Source organism: Bombus affinis, chromosome 12 (genome assembly GCF_024516045.1).
Source record: "Bombus affinis isolate iyBomAffi1 chromosome 12, iyBomAffi1.2, whole genome shotgun sequence".
Lineage (NCBI taxonomy): Eukaryota > Metazoa > Arthropoda > Insecta > Hymenoptera > Apidae > Bombus > Bombus affinis.
Window position 1 is genome coordinate 10754196 of NC_066355.1, and position 25067 is coordinate 10779262.

The 25067-nt window shown below is 37.8% G+C and overlaps 3 protein-coding genes across 14 annotated transcripts in view; 2 read left to right on the plus strand and 1 right to left on the minus strand.

The window, feature by feature from the left end:
- Positions 1–2457: 2457 nt before the first annotated feature.
- Positions 2458–5674, plus strand: LOC126922387 (uncharacterized). Its single transcript, XM_050734943.1, has 6 exons — positions 2458–3337; positions 4040–4178; positions 4258–4447; positions 4629–4702; positions 4779–5045; positions 5294–5674. Exons 1-3 carry the CDS (start codon positions 2702–2704, stop codon positions 4443–4445), a joined length of 963 nt encoding a protein of 320 aa, XP_050590900.1. The 5' UTR covers positions 2458–2701; the 3' UTR covers positions 4446–4447; positions 4629–4702; positions 4779–5045; positions 5294–5674.
- Positions 5675–6461: 787 nt separating this feature from the next.
- LOC126922357 (PAN2-PAN3 deadenylation complex catalytic subunit PAN2) lies at positions 6462–17177 on the plus strand. Of its 3 annotated transcripts, XM_050734866.1 has the most exons (21): positions 6463–6918; positions 7503–7690; positions 7854–8023; positions 8099–8219; positions 8290–8486; positions 8575–8788; positions 8864–8997; positions 9086–9232; positions 9318–9414; positions 11062–11295; positions 11393–11638; positions 11711–11957; positions 12650–12829; positions 12915–13081; positions 13428–13596; positions 13691–14207; positions 14399–14616; positions 14695–14824; positions 14928–15149; positions 15643–15904; positions 15981–17177. In XM_050734866.1, the coding sequence occupies exons 1-21, from the start codon at positions 6837–6839 to the stop codon at positions 15993–15995; spliced, it is 3957 nt and encodes a 1318-aa protein (XP_050590823.1). In that variant the 5' UTR covers positions 6463–6836; the 3' UTR covers positions 15996–17177. The 3 variants fall into 3 exon arrangements, with proteins under 3 accessions (XP_050590822.1, XP_050590824.1, XP_050590823.1); XM_050734865.1 differs by having other exon boundaries at positions 6462–6918; positions 15643–17177; XM_050734867.1 differs by having other exon boundaries at positions 6462–6918; positions 11711–11930; positions 15643–17177.
- A 241-nt stretch (positions 17178–17418) lies between these two features.
- Positions 17419–25067, minus strand: part of LOC126922355 (integrin alpha-PS2) — a 74745-nt gene continuing 67096 nt past the window's right edge. For all 10 annotated transcript variants that reach the window (XM_050734846.1, XM_050734847.1, XM_050734853.1 and 7 more), the window contains 6 exons: positions 24876–25051; positions 24339–24577; positions 23335–23950; positions 22237–23139; positions 19603–21696; positions 17419–19295 (listed from right to left, as the gene is read on the minus strand). In XM_050734846.1, the coding sequence (XP_050590803.1) occupies positions 19203–19295; positions 19603–21696; positions 22237–23139; positions 23335–23950; positions 24339–24577; positions 24876–25051 (4121 nt within the window). In that variant the 3' untranslated portion in view covers positions 17419–19202. The remainder of the gene's footprint in view (positions 19296–19602; positions 21697–22236; positions 23140–23334; positions 23951–24338; positions 24578–24875; positions 25052–25067) is intronic.

Consider the following 25067-nt stretch of genomic DNA (forward strand, 5'->3'; position numbering starts at 1 on the left):
CGGTCGGTCGGGTCGGGTCGCTGTTCTCCTGCGCTCCGTCTCTCTCTTTTGCTCTGTTTTTCTGTATCTCCTTTCGCTCTCCTCTTTTCACCTTCGCGGAATATCTCGCTCGCTCGCCCTTTCTACCTTCCTCGCTACCTCTCTTTCTTTCTGATTGCCAACTCACTCCATCGAGTTGTTGTTCGACTGTTTTATTACTTTTATAAATGCCGCCACCACCATACTACCACCACCACCGGCCATGAGCACCGCAGCATCACCACCACTCACCACCACCTCCGCCGCCGTCGTTGCGGCGGGCATTTCCTTTGTTGGCCGCGCCACGGTCCATTGTTGCTCGCCAGAAAGATGCGAATTTTAATTCGATATTGTCTAATATTATTTATGTATGCACGCGCTAGAGAACCTGCCCATTTCAAAGCGTTCCCTTGCACCCTTGCCGCCGTTTGCTACCGCTTCCTTCCTCTCCACGCGAAACCGAATCGCCTATGTATCGTGCGATGAATCGACTGTTGTGCCGCCTTCGGGCTTCCACTCCGCTATCACCGCGGGCACGATTCCTTCGTGCCTTATATTTCATGCAGATTTTTCGCTTTTACGGAGGATAGAAACTATCGCGAAAATATCTGTGGCGTAGGATGTCCGCGGTTGCCACGTCTTATACGAGATTTCTGATTAATCAGAAAGAGATAAAGAAGTGCGAAACGTAATTAGTACGCGAGTACACCGTCGGTGAAGGAAGAGAAAAAGATGGGAAAAAGATGAAGGAGAAGACGAAGAGATGCCAAAATACTACGGAGGGAATACGTTTGATATCTTTTATGTTTAATACTTTTTTTTTTTGCAAATACCGTGTTATGGTCAATAAATATTTCTTATGTACCTTCCAAAACCGTAATTAAGATTTTCTTACAAGGAATAAGAACTTGACCAGTTTTGTGAGGCAAATTAGTGTCCTGTCTCTAAATATCTGAAAATTTGGGTAAAATTTTAGCAGCTTGTGCAATGACAGAAGATTATAAAATACGATGCAATGAGCGGTAAATAACTGTAAAAACAGAGAACGAGTGCCAACTTCAATCTGATCGTCAAAGTTGAGCTCTGTTGAACTTAATTAATGATTGATGGCTATCTAGGTAGTTAATGCGCTGTTTGCATCGGTGATTCGAAGTTCATCTGAAACTAGGCCTGCAGTTAATGATCGCGGTAGTTAATCCTGGTTAACGCGAGGAAAAGAAGAAAAGTTCCGACATACTGTTAGCATTGCAACTAGATTTCCTCGCTAGTTTGAAGATGTACCGAGACTGAAACACATTTCCCCTGTTGTATCTAACTATGTGTCAATGTTATAGATTATCGACAGATATACACGCGTTAATTCTTATCTTCCGATAGCTAATCAAAGTCCAATGGCAAATTTGGAAAAGTTAATAAACTACGTTGCTATTACACGCATATTCCTTTTAAATTTTATAGGCAGAAACACAGAAAATTTTCAAATCAATCGCCCTATTCCTACCAGCAGATTGCATTTTTTTTTTTTACAAGACGTTTCTGTTGCGAATTCTCAGCAAAATGGTGATCAGTCAGGTTGCAACCGATCGGTTGATATCGCGAACTTGAACGAGATTAACGTTCAAGGTGGAGGTAAATTAAAGATGTCGATTAGTAGTATGTTTATGTTATGTATTTGCAAATTAAGATTCAGAATACGGTATAGTATAACACGAAGAATATGACGCTATGATGAAGACCGCTATTAGACTTTGTCAATGCTCTTTCAAGCTCTTATTTCTTCCTTATGTATTAATTTTACGCCCGGGCTTTCCATAGACTTTATGGGATGGTAATCTATTCAAATGTTGTGGTCGTGTACGCTCATAAATGCATATCCTACGGTATTGCTGATTCATATCATATGTTTACTTTAGACCTGACCCAATTGGGGTGTTTACTAGTTTCTTACCCATAATTACTAATATTTGTAAGTGTTACTACCTAGGAGACAGAAAATTCGAACTTCTCCAATATATGGGCCACTCAAAATACCGAACGCTTTCATATTCGAAAGATTTCAAACAATTTCTACGTACCTAAAATACATTCCGTGTTTCTAAAAATGTCCCTAGGATGAAAAAAGCAACCCACTTGATGAATTAAGAATTCGATAAACCCGATACATTTATACCACATTTACTGATAACTGTGCAACTACCAGACGTCTAATAATTCACATATTAATTTACTGCAAGCTACTTAGGCACAGTACAAGAAATAATCGACCGTATGATCGTTAATGTAAACTCGAACAAGGGCAATTCCTGCGTAAGCGTTGATTGTTTAATACAGGGGTCAATTTAAACGTCATCTAATTACCGCCAACTCGTAGTTTCCTCGAACGGAGGCGAGGTACCGCGAGACTTGCGCGTACGCGGCCGCTTCTACTTGGAAATCAATATCAACCGACATCCAGGTTCACTTGAAACTGCAGTCACAACAGAATGCGCAACAGTTGCGTCTGAACGAAAGAGATATATATCGTGGCCGATCCCATTGTCGTTCATCCGATAACAATTCGAAAGTTCTTACACCCTCGTCTCGAGTGCCGACCATGTGAACTGGAGCAAAAGCCGCGGTGGATGGTGGAACGTGTCGAGCGAACGAAACGACTCGACATGAGCGCGAAAACCCTGGCCTTCGGATGCAACGCGGTGCAATCATGCAAGATGCAGGAACGTACGAGGAACGAGCTGTGAACGCGATTCGGTTACAAGCTTCTGTCAAGATGTCCGAGAAGCGGATTTCGATGGGCATTAACGTCAGCATTCTCGTTATACTAACCATCTTCGGGGTGTTGCTTTCCTTGCCATTGCGATTGCTCTTGAACACGAATTATTACAGTCGAAACGAAACGATCGGCGAAAATACTACGATACAAACGACGGAGAACGTAACAGTCGAAGCGATAATAATCCCGGTGGATCATCGAAAGTTGAGACGCTGTCCAAGGTTCGAGTACGAAGACAGATTGATATCGGTTTTTCAAAGTGATTACGATGGAAATTGCACTTACACGCGAGTCTGTCCGATTAACGACACGAAGGAGGAAAATAACGGAGATGTCGAGAGCGAACCTGTTAACAAAGGGAATAATGAAACGTCCAAGATATTGAAGGAGATCGTCGGTGAGAATTCGACGGAAAAAGTTGAAGAAAGTGGGAAAGATCGTCGAACGAAATCGGTTCTGGTCGCCGGACACATTCTCGTGACGATGCTTCTCATTTCAGCAATCGCTGCTCTCGTTGAAGTATTGCGAATACGTTTCGCTAGAGATAAGGTATTACAGCGGAAACCGCACTAGTTTATCTTGTAACTTTGATCCAGATAGTGATATATATCCATTCCGTGATCTTTATAACGCACCATTTCTAACGATTATATTTCTCGTCGTTGCAAATCCAATCAGTGTAGATACGTTACAGGTACATTTAAGAGGCAGAGATAGAGATGCTCGTTTAACGAAACATTCGACATGAATGTTCCTTGAAAGCTATAATAGTAGAATATCGATTTAAAGAATAAAAAAAAAAAAAAAGACATCGATGAAAGTAATAGTAATATGCGAACTAGAATTTCTTGGTTGCGACTATGGTCTGTGTAGATTCATAGTACACAGAGAATCTTGATTGACTAAGGTATTTAAAGAACGAAATGTTATAGAATAGAAAATTTCTAGAAGTAGAAGTGTCATTAAATAAATTCTTAGTATCACAGATTAGACACTACCGCAAACAGATACTGTAGCATACGATACTAGTTAATCACATACAGTATGGACGTGTAATGTCATATCACGTTAACAAGTAGAACCATATTTTTGTAAAAGTGGATGCAACGAAACGTTACACTGATTGATTTCACGCGCACCGAAATGCATTTTCCTATTCTATGTTGCATAAAGTATATATAAATATATATGAAAAACAATACGACACGAGTATACAAACATGTATATATATATGTTTAAAAAACGCATAAGGACTCGTCTAAGGCAGATAGTATCAGCTCAAGAAAAACGTCCATGGTCGAGTTACCCGTTCAGAGGAGATTCCTACCGAGGTACCCAATGAAGAGTGCGAGATCTTTCGAAATGCATCGATCTGCTTTACGCCTATTAGGTAGCAGTATAATTAAACCAGCTCGATTAGCCTACATAAACGTATCGTTTAACATAAGTGACACTAAATCGAACCGTAGGTGCGAGACCGCCGCCTCTTATCCGTCGCTCGTCATTCCCAACGCAACCATCTAAACAAAACTCTGGATCGGTCAGTGGAACACCGAATAATCGGAAATCGAGACGCCAATCGGCCGAATCCGACGAAGAGGTCGGAATCCTCATGAGCGCTCTTCATCATCGCACACGCCTGATTCGACGGCATTAAAGGTAACGATTCAAGGCAATACGAAGATCCATTGGAAAAGTAGAATCGGAATTCTTTCTCAAGTATTGCTGATTTAATTGAATCTATATGTCATCGGTAATAAATTGCGTTTATGCAGAAGTAACTTTCACAAACTTAAACTTGTATATTAACAACTTAAATTATATTTTACTTCCGTTTCAGTAAGGTCGATCAATTGAATTCTTTGAAAATTCATTCGCGTTAACACTAACAGGGTACACGTCTTAGACTGAATGGTACGTTTTCAACAACATTGTAAATGAGATTAAAAAGATTTTTAATGATTAACACGATTTCAAATTGTTTTGTTAGGTCTTACATATCGCACAACGATTATGTTCACGAATTTTTTAAAAATTCTTACTACTTCGTGAAACAACCCAAAAGGACTTCCAATGAAATCGTTGTTTCTTCCTGTTCATATTTTACAATTCTGTCTACTTAACAGAAATTTTACAGTAGCAAAAAATCTTCTAAATCTGCCGCCGCCCCCTCCCCTCCCCGCTGTTAAAATCAACAACAAATCTGCTTATTACCGTTCCACCAACCATAATTTTAATCGTTTCTGTTCTCTATAAGGTAACTTTTACATATTGCTTCTATTTTAATATTCTTTTCTTTCCTAAATTGATATTAAAAAATCGTATAAATGAATATTACATACAGTAAATATATTTAAAAACGTATAATAGAATAAAACGCTATGTCGTAGTATTGAAAATGGCCCATGCTCATTTTTTTTTGTTTCTTTTTTTTATCGATGATCTAAATCTACATATTTTCCATGAAAATTAATTAATACAATGGTATCATTTCTTTCTTTTTAGGTAATACACCCGTAGAAAGCGTCTTTGAGAATAGGTAATCGCGAAATTGAAATCAAAGTGCAAAATGAATAAACACGGCTAGTACATCTAATCTATTCCTACTCTGTTGTATACGATATTGTTATACAAGGCGACGACCGTGTGAAACTAATTAAAATATAATATGAATGTATTTTGGAAAAAGTTTAGAGATTCTCTTCGATACATATTTTCATATTAATAACCGTACCTCCCTTTAAACAGCGAATACTTCGACACTTTTGTGATTTTCATCGTTTCTCACGTAATATGTAAAACGTTAATCAAAAATTGTGAAATATATATATATGTACATATGTATATCGATGTCTGATAAATAAATTCTTCCATTCTTTACTCAAATCATTTTATACGAAAATACGTTTCAAAAAGCAAAGAATAGCATATTCAGATAATTAAGCGAAAATTGTATAATTTACAATCGAAAATAACGTATTTTATAATTAACCTAATTACGAATTTCGTTATAGTAATATCTTATAGGATTATATCTTTTCACGATCTTTTTTAAAAAAATAAAATGCATTACATTAACTTTAATATTATCGACAGATGTATTAAGAAACAATAGTTTAAATTTTTTAATACAATGGTAAATAAATTCAAATCTTATTACAAAAGGCAAAGCAACATATCAAGATGGCGTTATACAAATGTCGTTATGAATTTAGAACAATAATTATCAAAATATTTCTCAAAAGTATACATGCATATATCTTAGTGATTTGAATTTATAGCGCATTTCAAATTTGTAGTACATTTCACGATATAATTATGAATATTATTTTTTTATTTCACTTACTTTTTCGCGTAGCATGAGTGATACATGAGCAGAATCGAACGTTTTTCAATCGTAGACACCGTCTGGCCTGAAAATTCATTCATAAAATTGCTCTATTACTTTCAATTATTCCTTTAACATAAGAATTTTATGAAATCGTAAAAGTACTTGAATTATATACTTTTCTCCATCAATTCCATCGATTTCTCAATCCTTTAAACGTAATTTTTCTTAAATTTTCTCTCCAGCTTCGCGCCTTTCTTCTACAATATTTAGGGCGGCAACTAACCGAATAATGAAATCTAGAGATTCTTGCGTCGTTGCTATTGGCAGTACTGATTGACGCGCGAAGCAGCAGGTGGCGACACCTTTGAGCCACAATAAGGCTATATAAGGGTGAACGCGTAGAAAAGGGCAATCATGAATTAAAGGTTGTTCGACGAGTAGGTCGGTTCATGTCTTATGATAAACAAGTGTAGAAAGTGTCGTGTTAACTATAATTTTCGTTAGTTCAAATCAGCTGGTAGCGAGAAAAGTGTGAATATTCGTGACGAAGTGTTTTGCTTGTTGCACAGTTGCCAAGGCGACTACGGTACGTGCGTGTGCGTGTCCAAAAGTGTGCTATGAAAAGAGAATGATCATTGGGGCAACGATTTTACGACTATCTTCGTACTAACAGTAATTTGATGTTTCAAAATCGAACGGCCTGAAGACGGGAATATTATGGAATACTCAGTTTTGGGCCACTACAACCCGTCCATACAGGCCACGGCCGATAGTGGTGTTAACGAACAACAACTCCTTTGTAAGTATTTTATATATATCATTTTAACACTCTTTCTCTCTTCCGAAGGCGGCAAAATGAATTCAATTACATCAAAATATGATTTTTTCGTCCCAAGATTCGGAAGACTTGGAAAGGCGCGAAACCTCTTTGTTCTATGACACTCGTTGCTCGAATCATGGTGCGCGATCTGGCGTCCCATTAGCCGTTAGTATCGCATAATATCTTTTGTCTCATTAATTCTTGTCCACCAATTCAATAAACCGTTATTGGTTACTCCCACTCTTTCCGCTGTTTTCGGAACATGATGCTTAGTTCCGATCAGCTGTTCGACCCAAAACAATCTTACAAAATTCAAAGGTTAGACACGCGATTCAAATCAGCTGTGATGTTGTTGTTTTCAACTGTGAAAATTAGAGGCGCTCGTTCAGGCAGAAATATTACAATTTGTAAACAATGATAACAAAGATTAATCGACTTTAATAATCTGTAACCTATATTCAATGTTGAAATGTTGTCACAAGTTATGTTTAATGATATTGACTGATATTGAAACAACATCAAGAATTTCCATTGTCAACATCTTTTCTCATCTTTCATTACAGGGGAAGAACCAAATTATGTTTTAACTGGTGATGAGTATGTACCTGCAACGGAGCAATTTGGAGAGGAATTTGCCGGGGCTGAATTTCATGAAACTCGTAATGTACTTGCTGATGGGGGGGATAGATTTGGAGTTTCCACTGTCACCTTTGACAATGTCGAAGAGCTCATGTGGATGGGAAATCAAGGGGTATTATAACATTTATTGTCTAGTTAACAAATTATACATTTTGTTACTTTTATCATTTACTTTATGTAATTCGTATGATTAAAATAGCATCTAATTCATGTTACACTGTGATATTTATTAAATAATTATTAAAATTACATTGACTAAGAATAATGCTTCATAGGGTCATGTGACGTCTTATTATGGGCCTGGTTTACAAAAGTACACCTCGTTTCAAGTTCATGCCACTCAAGAAATTCGGCATATTCATCCAATAGATGAAGGAATTTTAATCTTGACACAGTGTTTATTACGATGTCAGTTGAGACGTGGTATACCAATATTTTCACACATGTATGTTAATTTTGTAGTACTTGTATAACATTTATGAATTTATGAACTTTTTGTATAGAAATAAAGGATTTGCAGGTCACCAAATATGATAGACATGCAGTGCATGCTTCAAATTTCACCAACACGGTTGCTTATGGGAGGTCATCAGGAAAAAATAATCAGTTTTGATCTAACAAGAGGGAAAGAGAGTAGATTAGTGAGTTTCACCTTGTTGATAGAATAACATGATTATGTGGATATGTATTTGTAACATATTGTACTTGTAGATACATGTAGGGGAAAATGGTTGTGCAATTTTAAGGCAGCATAGCAGATTTATATGTTGTGGCAATCCTGCTGGAAGAATTGATCTCAGGGATCCAAATACATTATTAATAGAACATACTTTTGATACTCACAGTGGTTCTCTCAGTGACTTTGATGTTCAAGGAAATTACCTTGTTACTTGTGGTTTCAGTAACTGGTAAGATTTAAAACACCATAATTAATACATCATTGAAAACACTATTGTAATTGTTAAAGTTTTTAACTCATTTAATTTCTTGATTTAGTCGTCAGGGTTTGACAGTAGATCGATTCTTAATGGCATATGACTTGAGACAAATGAGAGCATTAAGCCCAGTTGCAACTTTGGTGTGCCCTCTTCTATTGAAGTTCCTACCCAGCTATTCCAGTCGTTTAGCTGTTGTAGCACCATCGGGACAAATGCAACTTCTTGATACTATCTATGCTAATGTACAGCCATCTGTGACATGCTTGTATCAGGTAAATGTTATATGTCATATGTGCAAAAAGGGTGATCTATAATTAGATAATGTACAAGTTTTTTTGTATTGATAGGTTGCAAATAGTGGAGCAATATTATCGTTTGATGTGTCTTCTACATCTCAGTGTCTGTGCTTTGGAGATTCGGCAGGTTCTATACATCTTATGTCTACAAATACACCTGAACCCCAGTTTAATACATTTTCTCGGTTAGTAAATATATTAAATCTTTTAAATAAAAAAATTCCAGCTGAAGTTAGAAAGCATTGAACGATGATTCTGTTTTCATTTATCCAGACCAACTGAATTTGCTGATCCAGTTGAGCCACTTCCACATATATCATTCGATGATGATACTACACCACTAAGTACAATACCAATGTATTATACTGGGCAGCCATTGCTAAGCGATTGGCCAGAGGAATTTTTGAGAAATGTTTATAGGTAGGTAATAATAACTGACAATTAAATTGAACAAATAGTGTTAATAAAAAAACTAATTCCAAACTTGTTTTTTATGTCTTTACAGAAGAACACCACCGATTGATCCTGAAATATTGCGTACAATGAAGATGCAAGGAACTATAGGTTATGCCCCAAATCCACAGGCATTTCGCAGAAATCAAGTGAGGAAAAAATATTCTCCCACTCTTGTACAATATTCTTCTTCGACTCTTCTAAATCTCTCCTAAAATCCGAATTTCCTGTCTTCCATTCACAGAGTGTTTTCCATGACTCCCATTTAAGATTATACTATCATATTAGTCTTGATGTTTGACTTTTTTGTTGCCAGTTACACCAATGGGAGTAAAACAGAACAAATTATCGCTGCCAAACGTGGACAGTCCTCATTTATCTTTGACTTCATATAGTTTTAAATCAGTTTTGAGAAAGAACAGTTTGTCTTTAGGGAATTATATACTTATGACTGAATATAGTTGTGTTTTGTATTGACACATATAGTTATTAATTGTTATTAATTGAATCAGTTATCAGACAATATTAGTTGCATAACATAGCTAAGAAATATAATCTAATTGACATTATTATAGCTTCAGTGGTATAAATTGATACAGTTAATCAGAACGATATATTGTAAGGAAAAGGAATTCGAGCTTCGTACTTTAAATTTTTTAGAGAAGCCAGGATAATATGATGTGATTTAAGACTGATAACATTTCGTGATAAATATTGTAGTCCATGAACAACCTTAAAAGATCGTGATATATTTTCATAAGCTAGTCTACAACATTCTAATAATTTCCTCTATGATAATATGTATGAGAGAAAAAGACCTAAGTAGGACATTGAACACGTGTATTATATAATATTCAAGTTTTTTTCTTAATTTTAGTCGATATATTTTTCAATTATATATATATATATATAATAAATATAGTTATTGAATCCTATTATTTTCACCGATAAAAGTCTGTTACTGTAGATTTTTATTATAAAATATAAACGTTAGTAAATTTGTCTCGAGCCGAATTTCAAATTTTTAAGAATCTTACTAAATTTTATCTAAATATCTTTGAAAGGTTGAGAAACATTGACATTTATTTTAAGATCTGCATACCAGTAGCACCTTAATGGCTGTGTAAAATTGCAGTTATTGAAGAGCAATGGTTGCATCTGTCTCAATTTCTTCAAAAAAGCAATAACTTTTTTACTAACTTTTTATCAAGACAAATATGAATAATGTGCCAATCTAGGAATTACAATGAACGTGTTCTAAAATGATGTACATATATATTGCATTGCATAATTCGCGATATAGTTTCACGAATTATTTAAAATATGCTCTCTATAGGCTTATGTTATGCTGTGTAATTTTAATTTTGATCTGCTTTCCAACAAATCATATCGTGTTCCAAATTTTGAAGTCTTGGATCTCAAGAAGAACACTATTTACTGCCTTTGATTTCGCGTTGGAGCGTTTGTAATCGATGCATTTCGTTCGAATGGTTGTTATAGTTTAATGATTTTGTGGCTAATAATCGATAGTATATCTAATGCCTATATAGAATATATTCCTTCAAGAATGTAATAATGGAAGTTGTATTTGAGTGAAATAAAGGTTGTAAGACATACACTTAAACCTAACTTATTGGCTCGGTCCCACGCGTATTCAATAGGTATTATTTATTTTTTTATGCTGCAAATCACGTTCATATAGTACATCGCAATTTTAATCTTATTAAATTTATTTAAGAGAAAAAGCGAAAGTCGTTTGACTGATTGAAGAAAAATAAATAATACCTCTTTTGCAGATACCTTACAATTTGGAAAAACGTCGGGGAGTAGTCGCAAAGCTTTTCGCTGGCGATTCACGATCAAAAACAGATGACGGCACCTTTGTGGCCATACCTAAACGTTATCGCAAAATCGAGTTGAAATATTCACGTCTCGGTTACGATGAATTCGATTTTGATCAGTATAATCACACCAACTTCTGCGGTCTCGAGGCAACTCTTCCTAACAGTTATTGTAACGCTATGTTACAGGTAAGCTTAGTTCAATCAACACAATGAATATCCAGAAAGCTTATTCTTCTTGCAGGGAAACAAGCTCAGATACTCATGTCTATCACGTATTTTCCAGTTACTTTATTATTGCGAACCTGTAAGAATAGCGCTGCTCTCTCACTCGTGCCAAAGAGAATTCTGCCTATCCTGCGAACTAGGATTCTTGTTTCACATGCTAGACACGTCCCGAGGACTGCCTTGTCAGGCAGCCAATTTCCTACGAGCTTTTAGAACGGTTCCCGAAGCAGCAGCTTTGGGACTTATACTCAGCGATCTCCACCCGGAAGCCAAAAGGAAAACGAATTTGATGCGATTGATACAGGTATGTCTCCAAATACAGAATGTACATGTCTGTGTTGAATATTAATATGTTAATACTACTATTGAATTTCAGAGTTGGAACAGATTTATATTACATCAGATCCATTACGAAGTTCTAGAAACAAAGAAACGGCAACTGGAGGAAGAGGAAGCTGCTCGGCTTAAATCAGGACCAAAGTGTCCTCCGTTTGTTTATAACGAACAGGATTTTCCTAGCATTTTGCAGGACATTGGCTCCCGATATAGAAGCCATGCAGAAGAAAGGAAGAAAAGGAAAAAACAGGAGGAGGATGGTAAATATATGTGGATCACATCGAAAGGTAAACACAATTCATGTGTAACCTTTTTATTGGGCACTTTTTGTGTTTATTTTTCATTTTGTATATGATTATTTGACCATTGTGGCGACATATCCAAAGAATACAAAGAAATTTTAAAGTTTTTAAGTTTCAAGTTTTAAAAAAATTTCTTTCTTTTTTTTAATGATAAAAATTATGTATATTTTCATATCTGTATTCTTGGGATATATCGAGGTTGCCAGTTAATCCTCTTCTTTTTTATTGTGCTAGGTTTATGCAGAAAGCTTTTTAGTTTCTTGTTTAAGCACGTTTTTCTTTAAATTTCGTTTTTACCTATATTTCCTCTTCTTTTTTATAGGAAAAATGACATTATTTTCTGCGAATGCATAGCCTATTTGCAAAAATTTGTTTTGTGTCTGCATTGCTCTGATTTTCAATAAATTCGTTAAACTTTTCATTTTATATTTTTAAGGAGAAAATTAGAATATTTTAAATAGCGATATTGTCTGTAAAAAAGGGATAGCAATAATGCATTGCCAATACAAATACTATTCTCCTGAAATTATCATATTAGTAAATAGATCCTCATGAAAGGCTATTGAATTTTTTTATATATTTTTTTATAAATTTCCATTATTAACGTATAATATCTTAAAACTACAAAAAAAATAATGATATTCGAAAAAACTTATACAAATATTTATTTCGAATAGACAAAAACAGCAAAAAATCTATCGAGGAGAACGAAGTACGAGATGAAGAGACAGAGATCAGTCGTCTGTTTGGATCTGAACAAATGCATATACACCGCTGTCTCAAATGTGGCCAAGAAGCTACGAAACATTCCATCATGTTGCTATGCAACTTAGTTTATCCGGAATTAACGCATCCTTGTAAGCCACTATTTACGCTATATGTATGTTGGATATACACATCAATTATCATTATACAGAATGAATGAATTTTTATCCTTTGCAGCCGAAGAAGTTCCATTTACGAGTGTTCTTACCCGTAGTTTAAGGCCCGAGAAAATTACACCTGCATGGTGTGACAATTGTCAGAAGTTTACACCCACACTCCAGTCTCGACAACTGACTAAACTACCTCAGATATTAGCTCTGAATTGCGGTTTAGATACACAGCAGGTACATCAGACACAATCTTATAAGTGTTTCATATAAAAATCTAGCAGTTATAACAGGGAGCAGCCATAAATATAAAAATATTCTTGAATAATGTGAAAAAGATTGTTTTACAATTACTATTATTTTACTAATATCCAATTTCCGAAATGTCACTATAATATTGTATGAAATACTTATACTATTCGGTATGAAATACTTCATTACTCATTATTCCTAATCATGTTTTACACATTGAATAATTTAATAACTAATCATCAGAATTCTTTCATGACTGCATCTCATAGACTGCAAGCACATACTAAGTTCCATGATGACTTTTAACATTCTAAAATTACCACTATTGTAGGATAAAGCATTCTGGCAAGCGCAAATGGATATAGTCGTTCAAAAAGTATTAAATGGCAAAGAAAGTAGTCCATCTTCGAGTCCTGTCCCCATTACTGCGAAACCATGTCGATATGGCAACAATTGTACCCGTATTGGCTGTAGGTTCAGACACATTGGTAGAGATCCAGGTACAGTTACAATCCATTTTACAATTTTTCAGAATTTTCATTATATCTTACCTAACTAACATTTTCGATCTGTTTTATTTAAATTTTTTATTAGAAAATATACAAACGCCACCAGTTACTCCACCCATAACAACTTCGACACCGCAATCGGTCACAACACCGCCTAGTCACTTATACTATTCTCATTCGTGGATTCCACACGATATAGAGATCTCCTTGGATAGCAATTGTGAATTATTCGTAGAAAAGATCAGCACTCCAAAGAGCGACTCTAACGAAAGTAGTAAAACGGTCAATGAGGTCATAGTAGAAAATGGTCAAGGGGATAATAAGATACAAGAATCTGAGATCTCCGGAGAAGAAGAGAAAGTGGTTAAAAATCATGTTAACACAGTACGAAATGACGATGTGGAGAAAGGAAACGAAACTGATGAAAATTTGGATAAGATAAGCAAAATTCGGTATAGTCTTAGTGCTGTGGTTTGCTACATCGATGATAAGAGTAACGAAGATAAAAGGAATATCGTTGCGCTATTGCGAGTCGGACCAAATTATCATGAACGATCGGCTGGTAGTGCGGTGTCGCAGTGGTACATTTTTAACGATTTTTGGTACGTAAATGTAATTCATTTTCTGTACTCAATGATACTAGAATAATCGACGAAGAATCGTATGGATGGCATGAATGATGGAAAACTTTGAAAAGTTTTCTATGCATACAAATGTTCTAAATTGGAATCTTTCTTTGTTAGTTTTATAGTTTTGTTACGAGTTGCAATGAAAATTTGTCTGTTTTGTTTAGTATATCCGCAGTGACACCGCAAGAAGCGGTATGGTTCAATCTTGATTGGAAGGTTCCATGTGTTCTTCATTATACTGCTGTACCTGCACCTGAACCAGCACCATTTGTTAGTCCGCTTACCTATGATGTATTTGGTGAAGATAAATGTATCGCTCGCAGTGGAGGAACAAGGGGTATCACGTTTACTCCATTGACATCCGACGAAATGCCTAAAACAGGTTTCTATCAAATATAGAAATAAAAGACATTAAATTACATACGTAAAATTATATTCACTGATAAAATTGTTTCTATAGGTGAACTAGTTGGAATTGACGCTGAATTTGTAACGTTGAATCAGGAAGAATCTGAACTTCGTAGTGATGGAAAAATGTCCACTATAAAACCAAGTCACATGTCTGTTGCACGTATAACTTGTATACGTGGGTATGTACAATTTTTAACTATTTTCTTATCATTCTTACATTAGTACAACCATTTTTTGGATCACTGTGTTTCTTGCTTAATATTTTTTTAATTCCTTAAACAGCCAAGGTCCTCTGGAAGGAACTCCCTTTATAGACGATTACATAAGCACTCAAGAACAGGTAGTAGATTACCTGACAAAATTCAGTGGGATTCAACCAGGTGATTTGGACGCAAACTTTAGTAGCAAGCACTTAACAACTCTAAAATCAACGTACCAAAAACTACGATTTCTCGTTGATAACGGGATCATGTTCGTTGGTCATGGCCTGAAGAATGATTTTAGGTAATTACATTACTTTTTGCTTTTATTATGTAGCGGCACATGAGTCATAGGACAATTCGAATCGGGAGTGACTCATATTGTTGTACCTTAGAGCGTTGAAGCTGTTTTGATTTATTAGATTCAAAAGTAAACGAACTCTGGACAAAAAACATCGCCGTTATTTGTAATCGTCAACCGGAATCAAATTTGAATTCTTTGTAAGTCTACCGATCAATATAAATAGACGAACATCCTCTCTAATCAGTCTTTAGAGAGAATCAGTATAGCGAAGAGTATAGCGAGTAGTATAGCGGAACAACATAGCGAGTCATACGGTAGAATTGAGTGAGCGAAGGTTACGACCGACATACACTATCTCTGTACTTATATTTAAAGTGATTTTAATATACATTGACTATTACATTTTTACCACTCGCCTCTTTAATATATTAACACGTCTAATATCACATCAATCATATTGATTTTACATATGTTTTTTTCTCGTTGTTTACAGAGTGATAAATTTAGTTGTTCCACCGGAGCAGGTCGTAGACACAGTATTGCTGTTTCATTTACCTCGTCATCGTATGGTATCGTTGCGTTTTCTTACGTGGCACTTTTTGGGTAAGAAGATTCAGTCGGAAACACACGACTCTACCGAAGATGCCAGGGCTGCTCTCGAGTTGTATCGTAAATACAAGGAGTTGGAGAATTCTGGAAAACTGGCGGAATCGTTAAAGGAGCTTTACAATGTTGGCAACCAACTACAATGGAAAGTAAGGATGATCGATTACTTAAAATACCCATAGCCAAATATACATAAATATTTTTAATTAATTTGTCTGTCTTCAGGTTCCGGATAGCTGATACGAGGATGACCCTCAGGAAGAAGTGTATGATTTAGTTACATGCAAAGACAATGAAGTTTAGACGACAATTTTTAAGTATAGTCGTAAACAAATCGAGGATTGAATTTTTAAGTATAGTCATAAACAAATCGACGATTGAATTTTGAAACATTGTTTTTTTTTTTTATTTCGGTCCATGCGTTTATTCTGTTCGAAAACAAATCCAATTATTCGTACATAGAAACTAGGGAAATTCTAAGATTATGTCTTGATGATGTCGCGGGTGTTAATGATTACGGGTACAATTACATTGTTAATCGTATTTAGTATTTTCTTATCTCACGACATCGGTTCGTATAAACATAACTCAATTATTGACCGTGAATTGTAAATCTTTTAGTTAGCCTCCGCCTGTAAATTATCAAGCAAGACGTTAGAGAAAACAAAATTTCGCGTTGATTGTAATTTTTCGGCAAGGATCGAAACGAAATATCTGGTACACATTTGGTGACCATCGTATATACATAATGTACATACTTATTGTTCGATAGCACATTAGTTTTTGAAGAGGAGTATCGACTTCACACTGCCGAAGATGTGAATATATTTATTTTGTTTTCTCGATGTATCTTAAATGGAAGATAACATATACACTTAAACCATTCTGTTTGGTAAATTGTTTTCTCTTCAACGACACACTACTTTGATCACTGAATTTGAGAAATTTAAAAAATCTATCAAAGTTCGAAAATTATTTCGATCTTCCGATATTGAAGTTTCGAAGACTGAACGTTTAAACGAGATAAGTTAAATTGTTATACAAAAATATTTTACCAAAAATTATCAACAAATTTTGATAAAAATAATGAAGAAATAGAACGTATGCATACGTTATACGTCGTTGAAGGGCTAACAGTACGTGTATATAACGAAAGATTAATATTTTTAGCAATAATTCTAGAGGTGGATGAGTATGTCTGTACGAAACGTTTCATGATTTCCTTTTTTTATATGTATGTTTTTTAAAATATTGACTTTTGTACCGTTTTTCCCAACGACAACTCATTAGAGAAGGCAGAAACCGGGAGAAAAAATATGGAGACGCTTTTTTACAAGATTTACTTCGTCCCGGTAGTAGATTTCATTTTGTCTCACGAATATACGCAGACCATTTTCGCTCGATCGAAAAAAAAAACAAAAATCAATCATTGAAAGAACCAGAAATTTTTCTAAAGACTTTTTCTACTTCGAGGTTCTTAAAACGCAAGAAGTAAAATATTAAATGAAATACGGTAATATATTTTACAAAATGATTGTACTCATAAGATTATTTTTGTATAAATTTTATCAAAGACAATGAAAAGTCAAAATGAGAGAAAGAGTGTGTGTGTATGTGCGAGAGAGTGAGAGAGTAGAAACATTGTCAAAATCTATCAAATAAATCAAGATTATCGAAAGATATATTTTTTTATATCTGGAACAATTTTCTTATCATTTATGCGCGACGTAACTTTACAAATTAACGCAGGTCTAACGAAAAACGATCCATACAACTATCGTAGAAACAACAGTGAGAGTATGATATTCATGCTAATCATGCATTTGTTTTATGTCTACTGCTGTTACGTCATTGTGATTTTTCTAATAAATGATTATATGAAAAATTAATCGTTTCTCATCATATTGTGACGAATCTCCTGATACAAGGATACGAATTTATTTAAAACAGGGAATAAGTTTGAAATAAAGGGGGATCATCCCACCGAGATCACTAGTTGGTCTCAATGAAAAATTAATTAATTCTCCATTTTCATGACATATATTTTCAAAATTATTCTCGTTAAAAAATTCTAGATTTCTTAGAATTGATAAAGTAATTTTATCAGAGGCGACTTTTCACCCACGTTTAAAAATAAAATACCGTCTTTAATATTAATAATATTATTAATTAATATACATATATATTTTTTTTTCTTTTAATATTACACCTTAAGTCTGTATGTACAAGTCAGTTTCTACTTTCCCGCTTATTCAGGAATTCGTTTGCTCCCTACACAATTATTAATTTGTATTAGCTAGTTACTTTCTGAACGGTTTTTAGTAATACAGTTAATAATTTACAAGATTGTACACACATACAGTCAGGGCAAGCCCCGGTTTCACGTTACGACGCTCTATCATACGTTACATATACATATAATAATGTAGAAATTTTAATAAATAATCGAAAACTCCCGTTCTCGAGCTTGTTTTAAGAAGGAGAACAAATATAAAATCGACTGCCGATGTCGGCGACGAATGAGATCTCTATCGACGTGAATCGAAGCATTCGAGCCGATTAAACGTTCTTCTAATGGAAAATAGAATTAATAAATTATTATTCTGAATATTCCACCAGGTAAGCCAGAATAAATATACTATAGTATATTTACAACACAGAACTAGACATTTTTCTCTTGGTAATCTCAACTATTTTGCAATTGCTCAAGCCCCGGAATATAATCAGCGTTTGTACAAGACCGATAAAATAAAAAAAACTCGTTCACTCTTTGATCTTATTTTTTCAGAATTTTCCATAGCGGACTTTTCCTTTTTAAAAAAAAAAGGAAAGATTGTGATAAATTCTACACGGAGTGAAAAAGTGCAATCTATTTTCCATAAATTGCAAGGTGTATCTGCAGGCCACTTCGACCTCCACGTCATCGAGGCAGTTCGATCGATCTTCGTATTCGCTCGTAATCATCGACGAGCATGTGGCTTAAGTAAATTACAGGTAATTAAAAAATGACATAATAATAATAATAATAATAATAATTAAAAGAAAAAGAAAAACGTCTCCTGACTAGAAACTTGCATGATCGAGCTGCAGGAGCTGGAAGGAGTATTCAGTGGCAGTAGAAAATAATCGCAGATTCGCCCCAGAACCTTTTTTTACATCGCCTATTCGTTCGTAATTCGATGTAAGTAAAAATGCTCGAGCAGTTTCCTCGTTCGGGGCTGGAGATAAAGGCACTCGCGATTTTGTTAATTACAATAATCGTAATATCAGTCACAGTGTTGCTTGACACGGGACTGTATTACAGTTAGGACGAGCCGTGATCCAGGCAGTGGGTAAATTTGTTCCTTCGCGAGATTCGAGGATTAAAAGGCCCTCCCTGGCTCGTTCGTTCAGTCCGACTTTCGAGATTTGAAATGAATTCCATCGATGGATACTGGGCCCTTTTTCTCAGTGGTCGTCACCCTGCTGGAAATGACCGTTCCTGTTCAATGGTTGCCTTTCCGGTGCATCTGACGGTCTATTCCTCTTAAAGAACCCGCACTGTCGAAGAAATAAAAAGGTATTTTGTAAAATCGTTTCAGTTCTTTAACTTATTCAGTTTTAAGGCTTTACGGAAGATGTACTTGTGTAATATCAACAACATTCTCAACAAATAATCTTCGAGATTCCTCGATTTTTCTAACGAAAGATTTTTAGCAAAAACGAGAACAGAATGTAAATGTTTCTAGAAGGATAAGAAAAGTTTAGAGAGATTACAACACTCGATAGATACTTTCAACAAACAAGCCTTGATATCATCGTACATCGTCTTACGCAAACTCGTACCGCTTAATTTGCATAAACAAACCTTGTGCAGCAGGAAAATAAGCAGTAATAGGATGATCGTTCCAGCGCAGGCAGAGAGTACCACGACCCAGAGCGGAATAACATCCGGCGCAGATGGTGTTATGCTTGGCTCGACGTTCGTCTTAATTTCGTGGCTCTTGATCACCTGTTCGGCAGGTGCGCCTATGAACGGTTGCTTGGTGACTTGTGCCTCCAATCGAGTCGAAACCCTGACTTTTTCCTGCAGAGCGACCTTCTTCAGCGTCCTTGCGTCCACTCTGTACCTAGCTCCGATCCAAACTTCCTGGTCCTTCTTCAGTGGACCCAAAACGCATCTCAGCATCACGCATTTGGCTGTCTTGCAAAGACTAACCGGTTCCTGCTTTCTTAGATCGCTCTCGTAATCTTCCTCGTCGAATTCTGCTTCTGGCATTAAAGGATCGTTTTCAAGATCCCTAGGTATTCTATGGAGCTTCTCGAATTGTTTAAATTCCCTCACATTAACCATATCGCTTTCTCGTCTGAATCTAGAACCATCGTTGGAATTTGGAATCTTAGTCGACAAACGTTCCTCGGGAGTATCGCGGTTCTCTCTTCCGTAAACTCTGCTAGTTACTCTTCTGTCTTCTATTCTTCTTTCCTCGTGCGTGCTGGTATACTTGGACTCGTAGTCGCTTCCTATGCCAGCAGCTTGGCTAGATTCTTCGTTCCAGGATTTACTATAACCCTTCGTTTCGTATTCGCTACCGGTTCTACCTCCCTGGTAACTATATGGATCCAACGTATAGGTTCTTTCCTCGGTGTAGGTAAACGAGCCCTGCAGAGGGAACCTGCGACCGTCTTTAAGCACGATGAACCCTTTTCCGCTCGAATCGACCAGAAGTTCACCCTCTATCTTCAAGAATCTACCGTCTCTGTTCTCCGTAGGTCCAGAAACGTAACTCTCTCCTCCGTAACGGTCCTGAAGAGGAAACGTAGATCCATCTTGGAACTCTATATACTCCCTTCTGTCGGCAGAATTTCGGAATCTTCCCATAAACTGAACATATTGCTTGCCCTGTCTGTTGAACAATTCGTAACCAGTCGCTGACTTCGACAAGGATCCAAACAGTCGTGCCAGATCCTGCGTGGAGCTGACGTTACGTAGTTGGAATCCGAATTCGCCTCCTCGTACAGTTTCTTCTCGATCACCGCTGATGAAACCACTCTGAACTCCACGATGTTCGGAGGAACTGCCGTAACGTTTCTCCTGCTCCAGCCTATATTCCTCTTCCTCTATTCTTCTTCGTTGTTCCTCTTGTTGCCTTCGTATCTCTTCTTCTTGCTGTTGTCTTCGTTCCTCCTCCTGTCTCTTCCTCATCTCCTCGTCCGCCCTTCTGCGTTCTTCTTCCTGTCTCCTCTGATAATACAAACGTTCTTGCTCCTCTCGTTGTCTTTGCGCGGCCATGTGTTGTTCCTTTTTTCTCTGACGCTCCAATCGAGCCTCCTCCTCGCGTTCACGTTGTGCCTGTCGTTGTCTCAATAGCTCCTGGTAGCTTTCATCGTTCTCGTTTACGTTAGAGCCGTATCTATCCGACGAAGACGAGCGACCTCCAGAAACGCTGGTCTCGCCCCAGCGGTTTACGAAGGTTTCCGAATGGTTCACGTACGATCCATGGCCTCCTTCGAAGTCTGGTACTCTTGCACCTAGACTGTTACCGTCACTGGGCCGGAAACCACCGCCCAACGTAGCCGTCTCTCCGTAACCGCCAGACTCCGTGTGAAAGATCACGCCTCTGTTGCCAGCGGCTAAGTCTGCCGTATTTATAGAGCTGGTCCCTGAATTGTTTTGAGTGTAGGTGGTGATTAGGACGTCTGGTTTGCTCCCAGTGTCGGATAATTGGAACCTTCTTGTTTCACTGGTGATCGCTTTAGACGAAGAGGAGGAGGAATGACGAGATTTCTGGATGTTGGAACTGTCTCCGGTGTTGATCTCGGACTCTTCTTTCTGGGACAGTTTACTTTTGTCCATGTCGAAGCCTCGTTGCACGTTAATCGTTCTGCCTGATTGGGACTCGTCCAGGATCACTCCCGATGGATCTGAGTGATGCCAGTACATACTTCTGCGTTGATCCAGCTGTAATTAGCATACGAATATACTACTTTTCATCTGAATGTTATCATTCGTTCGGTCGATTTAAGGGAACGTTCTCTATTTCGAGACGAGAAATTATTTACAAAGTTATTTTACAAAGATCGCTTCTTCCATCCGAACCTGGCTTCGGCTTTTTCTTTTTAATTTTATCGGCACTTACGCGCGAGCCAAATGATTCCTGTATCCGATAGCGTTCCATCGAAGCGAAACGATTTACAAATGCATCGAAAAGGCCGGCGATTTGTGAGTCTAACGACTCGGTGAAAGCGATTGGTCAGAAAAGGATTATAATCTCGACTTGTGTAGGTGTATAGGACGATCAGGAAATGAATACACATATTCGTACAAAGCTCAAGTGTACGATACAATGGATTCAATGCGATTTTCTTAAAAAAGTATCATAATTATACGATAATGGACTGAGTGGAAGTGTCGGCGATTGGCAGTAAAGTCTAAACCTAAAGTCTAAACGTAAGGCTGTCAACGTGTTGCAATAAAAACATAATAAGTCTCGAATCGTACCTTCAGACTAAGATAATTTGCATTGGCAGGTTCACAGGCGATGGGTCCAGAAGTTTCCGGTTGCTCCAACAAATACAGCAACGTGTCTCCAGCCAAGGTTTGAGCAGGCCAAATAAGAAAAGCCTCCGCTTCGATAACGTCCGACGGGCCCTGGTTCCGAATGGTATAATTGTGCGTCATAGCTGGTCCAAACTCTGCCTCCGTAGTAACATTTATCTCGCTGGTATAATTATCCGGATTGTAATACAGATCCTTCGGTTTACTTTCACCGTCTATTCGTAGATCGGTCTCGATCCAAATTGGCAATCTCAAGGTATACGTATTATCGTCGGTCGTGTACGGATTCTCAGGATTGGTGGTGTTCACGTCCATTTCGAACTCGTAAATCGGCTTCATTCCATGCGACGTGACAGGTTGCAACAACACTCTGAATTTAACTAATCCGTTCTTCTGCAGTGGATTGCCAATATCGCAACGAAGAGTATTGTTATTTGATTGTTTGGGCGCCGAACATTGAACAGGCACCCCCATGGTCTCGATCTTCTCCACTTTGATGTAATCGATACCAGCGGGTAGTTTCAAGTTGTACGTCGACTCGAAAGCGTCCTCTCCCATGTTCTGCACCAACACGTCTAGCTGCAGCCGTTTGCCGGAGCCTAGCAGGTACTTCTGCACGTTCGATGTCACGTTCATCTGCAGATCTGGGATACACACGTTGTCGGAGCCGCAGTTCTTTCTGATGGACAGAGAGTCCTTCCTGGACGTCGTGGAGCCCAGAACGGGACGCAAGGAGAGTCTAGGGTCTCTCGGTCGAGTGTCTTCGTAGCGTTCCTCGTCGAGACTCATCCGCATCTCGGCGTCCAGGGATGTAAGCTTGTCGCGAATGTTCGGTGTCACGTATACCTATGAATGGCGGAAGGGATTCCGGTTAATTAGATCTAACGAGTCAAAGTTTTGGACAGCTATGACTGACAATGTAACAAATAGAATTCTATCACTACGTTTACTTTTTTTTTTTATTAAATAATACTTGAAAGTTTTTGGTAGTGGAACTTGAAAATTTCCAATCAAGTTCTTCGTGAAATGATTTAGACGAACCTGAACGGTGCGACAGAACTGTCGTTCGCGATCGACCATGATCGTTCGATTCATCGTGTTCCTTCCCTCCAGCTCCAAGAAGAACAATCTCGGACTCTTTGTCTTCTTCACGTCCAGGGCGTACTGAATATTGAAATTATGCCTCGAGAAAACACCTTCTCCGCTATATTTGAAACAAGCTCTCAGAGGAAGGCAAGTGACTCTGCTGCCGTCCGATAGTGTACAATTTCTATCGTCCAGAGAGATCAACTTCGACTCCAGATCGAAGGACACGTACGAATCCATCTTGATGACTGGCCTGGATCTGAAGAATATAGCGGTGGCAGATTCGTAAGCACCGACCACCAAATCTGGATAACGATTTCCATCGAGATCGAGGCCACCAGACACGGAAAATCCAAACGTGTTCACCGGTACATCGAGGTTTTCAGCGTAGATCACCTGGGAATACTTTTCGAGAACGCCGGTTGACGAACCGTGATAGATGTACACGGCACCGTGACCACGTAAACCACCGTAAGGAGCACCCACCACGAAGTCACCATAACCGTCACGGTCGATGTCCCCCAGAGAGGCCAGTGACAAGCCGAATCGTCCGCGGTTGCTCTCTCCGTCCCTGGATAACGATAAGCAATTATCGCGCGAGTTCAACGATCCGTGTGTTCTCGAGTTCTAGCTGATCCTCAGGATCTTCCTTGCAACTACTTTCAGCCACGGATAACGACGATTCGTTCGTGTACCAGCAAAATTCAATTACGACAGACACGAGTGTCCTCTTTTCTACGATAGTAACTTTAAATCGGACGATTGCCTATGTTCTTTGGGAAGGACTGTTTATTAATATGGCTTGGATCGGTCACCTGGTAAGTAAAGCGTCCGCTAATGGAATTACAGACGAAAAGAATATCACGCGTAAAAATTGAAAATTGTGATCGACGCTTCTGGAATATCGTGGAACTTTTGGCTGATAACGCGCGTGTAACAAGAACGAGACGAGACGGTACCTAGAGTCAACTTTGCGGAATTTTTCAGCTCCAACGCCTTGATAGATCACGTACACCCTTCCGGTCTCGATGGTCATTTCCGGGTTATCTGGCACCGTGTACATAGGCGCACCAACTATGAGATCGTCTAGTCCATCGCCATCGATGTCGCCAGAAGCAACGGCGTAACCGAAGTAAGCTCCCATTTGCTCTCCGGTGATGTTGCGATGATTCGTCATGTTCGAGGTAAAGATAATGACCTACGATCGAAGATTTTTCTTTAATTTTATACGAAACCTGATGTTTCGCGATGGTCGAACGTTTTCGCTTCTACCTTCGCCGATCGAATTTGCTCGTTAACTTGTTTCTCGATGCGACGATTTAATAAATAATCGTTTCTAACAAATCTCAATGGTTGGAATTCGTACGGTTTCCGCGAAGAAACAAGCGAACGAACGATCTCTGCCGGTAGGTTACTTTCTCTACGAGAGAGAATTAATTTCCGATCCCACGACTTCTTTTCTTTCGAATTACCGCGTTAATATTTCATGAGCATACTTTGCCGAGGAGATCGGAGCCACGAGGTACGCCGACGGCGGTGCCGCTGTCACCGTTTCCAATAAAATCGCCGGTCGTGACAGAGTAACCCATGTAGCTATCGTCCTCGGTGGCTGGCCCTTCCTTCGTGAACATTATTCTCGCGCGGCTGTTCAACGGCTGTGAAAACGCTTGGCCTGTAAAGCAATCGAT

Bases quoted from the DNA above. Each gene is read 5' to 3' on its own strand.
- LOC126922387 (XM_050734943.1), top strand. From the start codon at position 2,702: ATGCAACGCGGTGCAATCATGCAAGATGCAGGAACGTACGAGGAACGA. The intron at 3,338-4,039 runs GTATTACAGCGG...AAAACGCATAAG, and splicing joins TACGTTTCGCTAGAGATAAG to GACTCGTCTAAGGCAGATAG. The intron at 4,179-4,257 runs GTAGCAGTATAA...ATCGAACCGTAG, and splicing joins ATCTGCTTTACGCCTATTAG to GTGCGAGACCGCCGCCTCTT.
- LOC126922357 (XM_050734865.1), top strand. From the start codon at position 6,837: ATGGAATACTCAGTTTTGGGCCACTACAACCCGTCCATACAGGCCACG. The intron at 6,919-7,502 runs GTAAGTATTTTA...CTTTCATTACAG, and splicing joins TAACGAACAACAACTCCTTT to GGGAAGAACCAAATTATGTT. The intron at 11,296-11,392 runs GTAAGCTTAGTT...CGTATTTTCCAG, and splicing joins ATTGTAACGCTATGTTACAG to TTACTTTATTATTGCGAACC.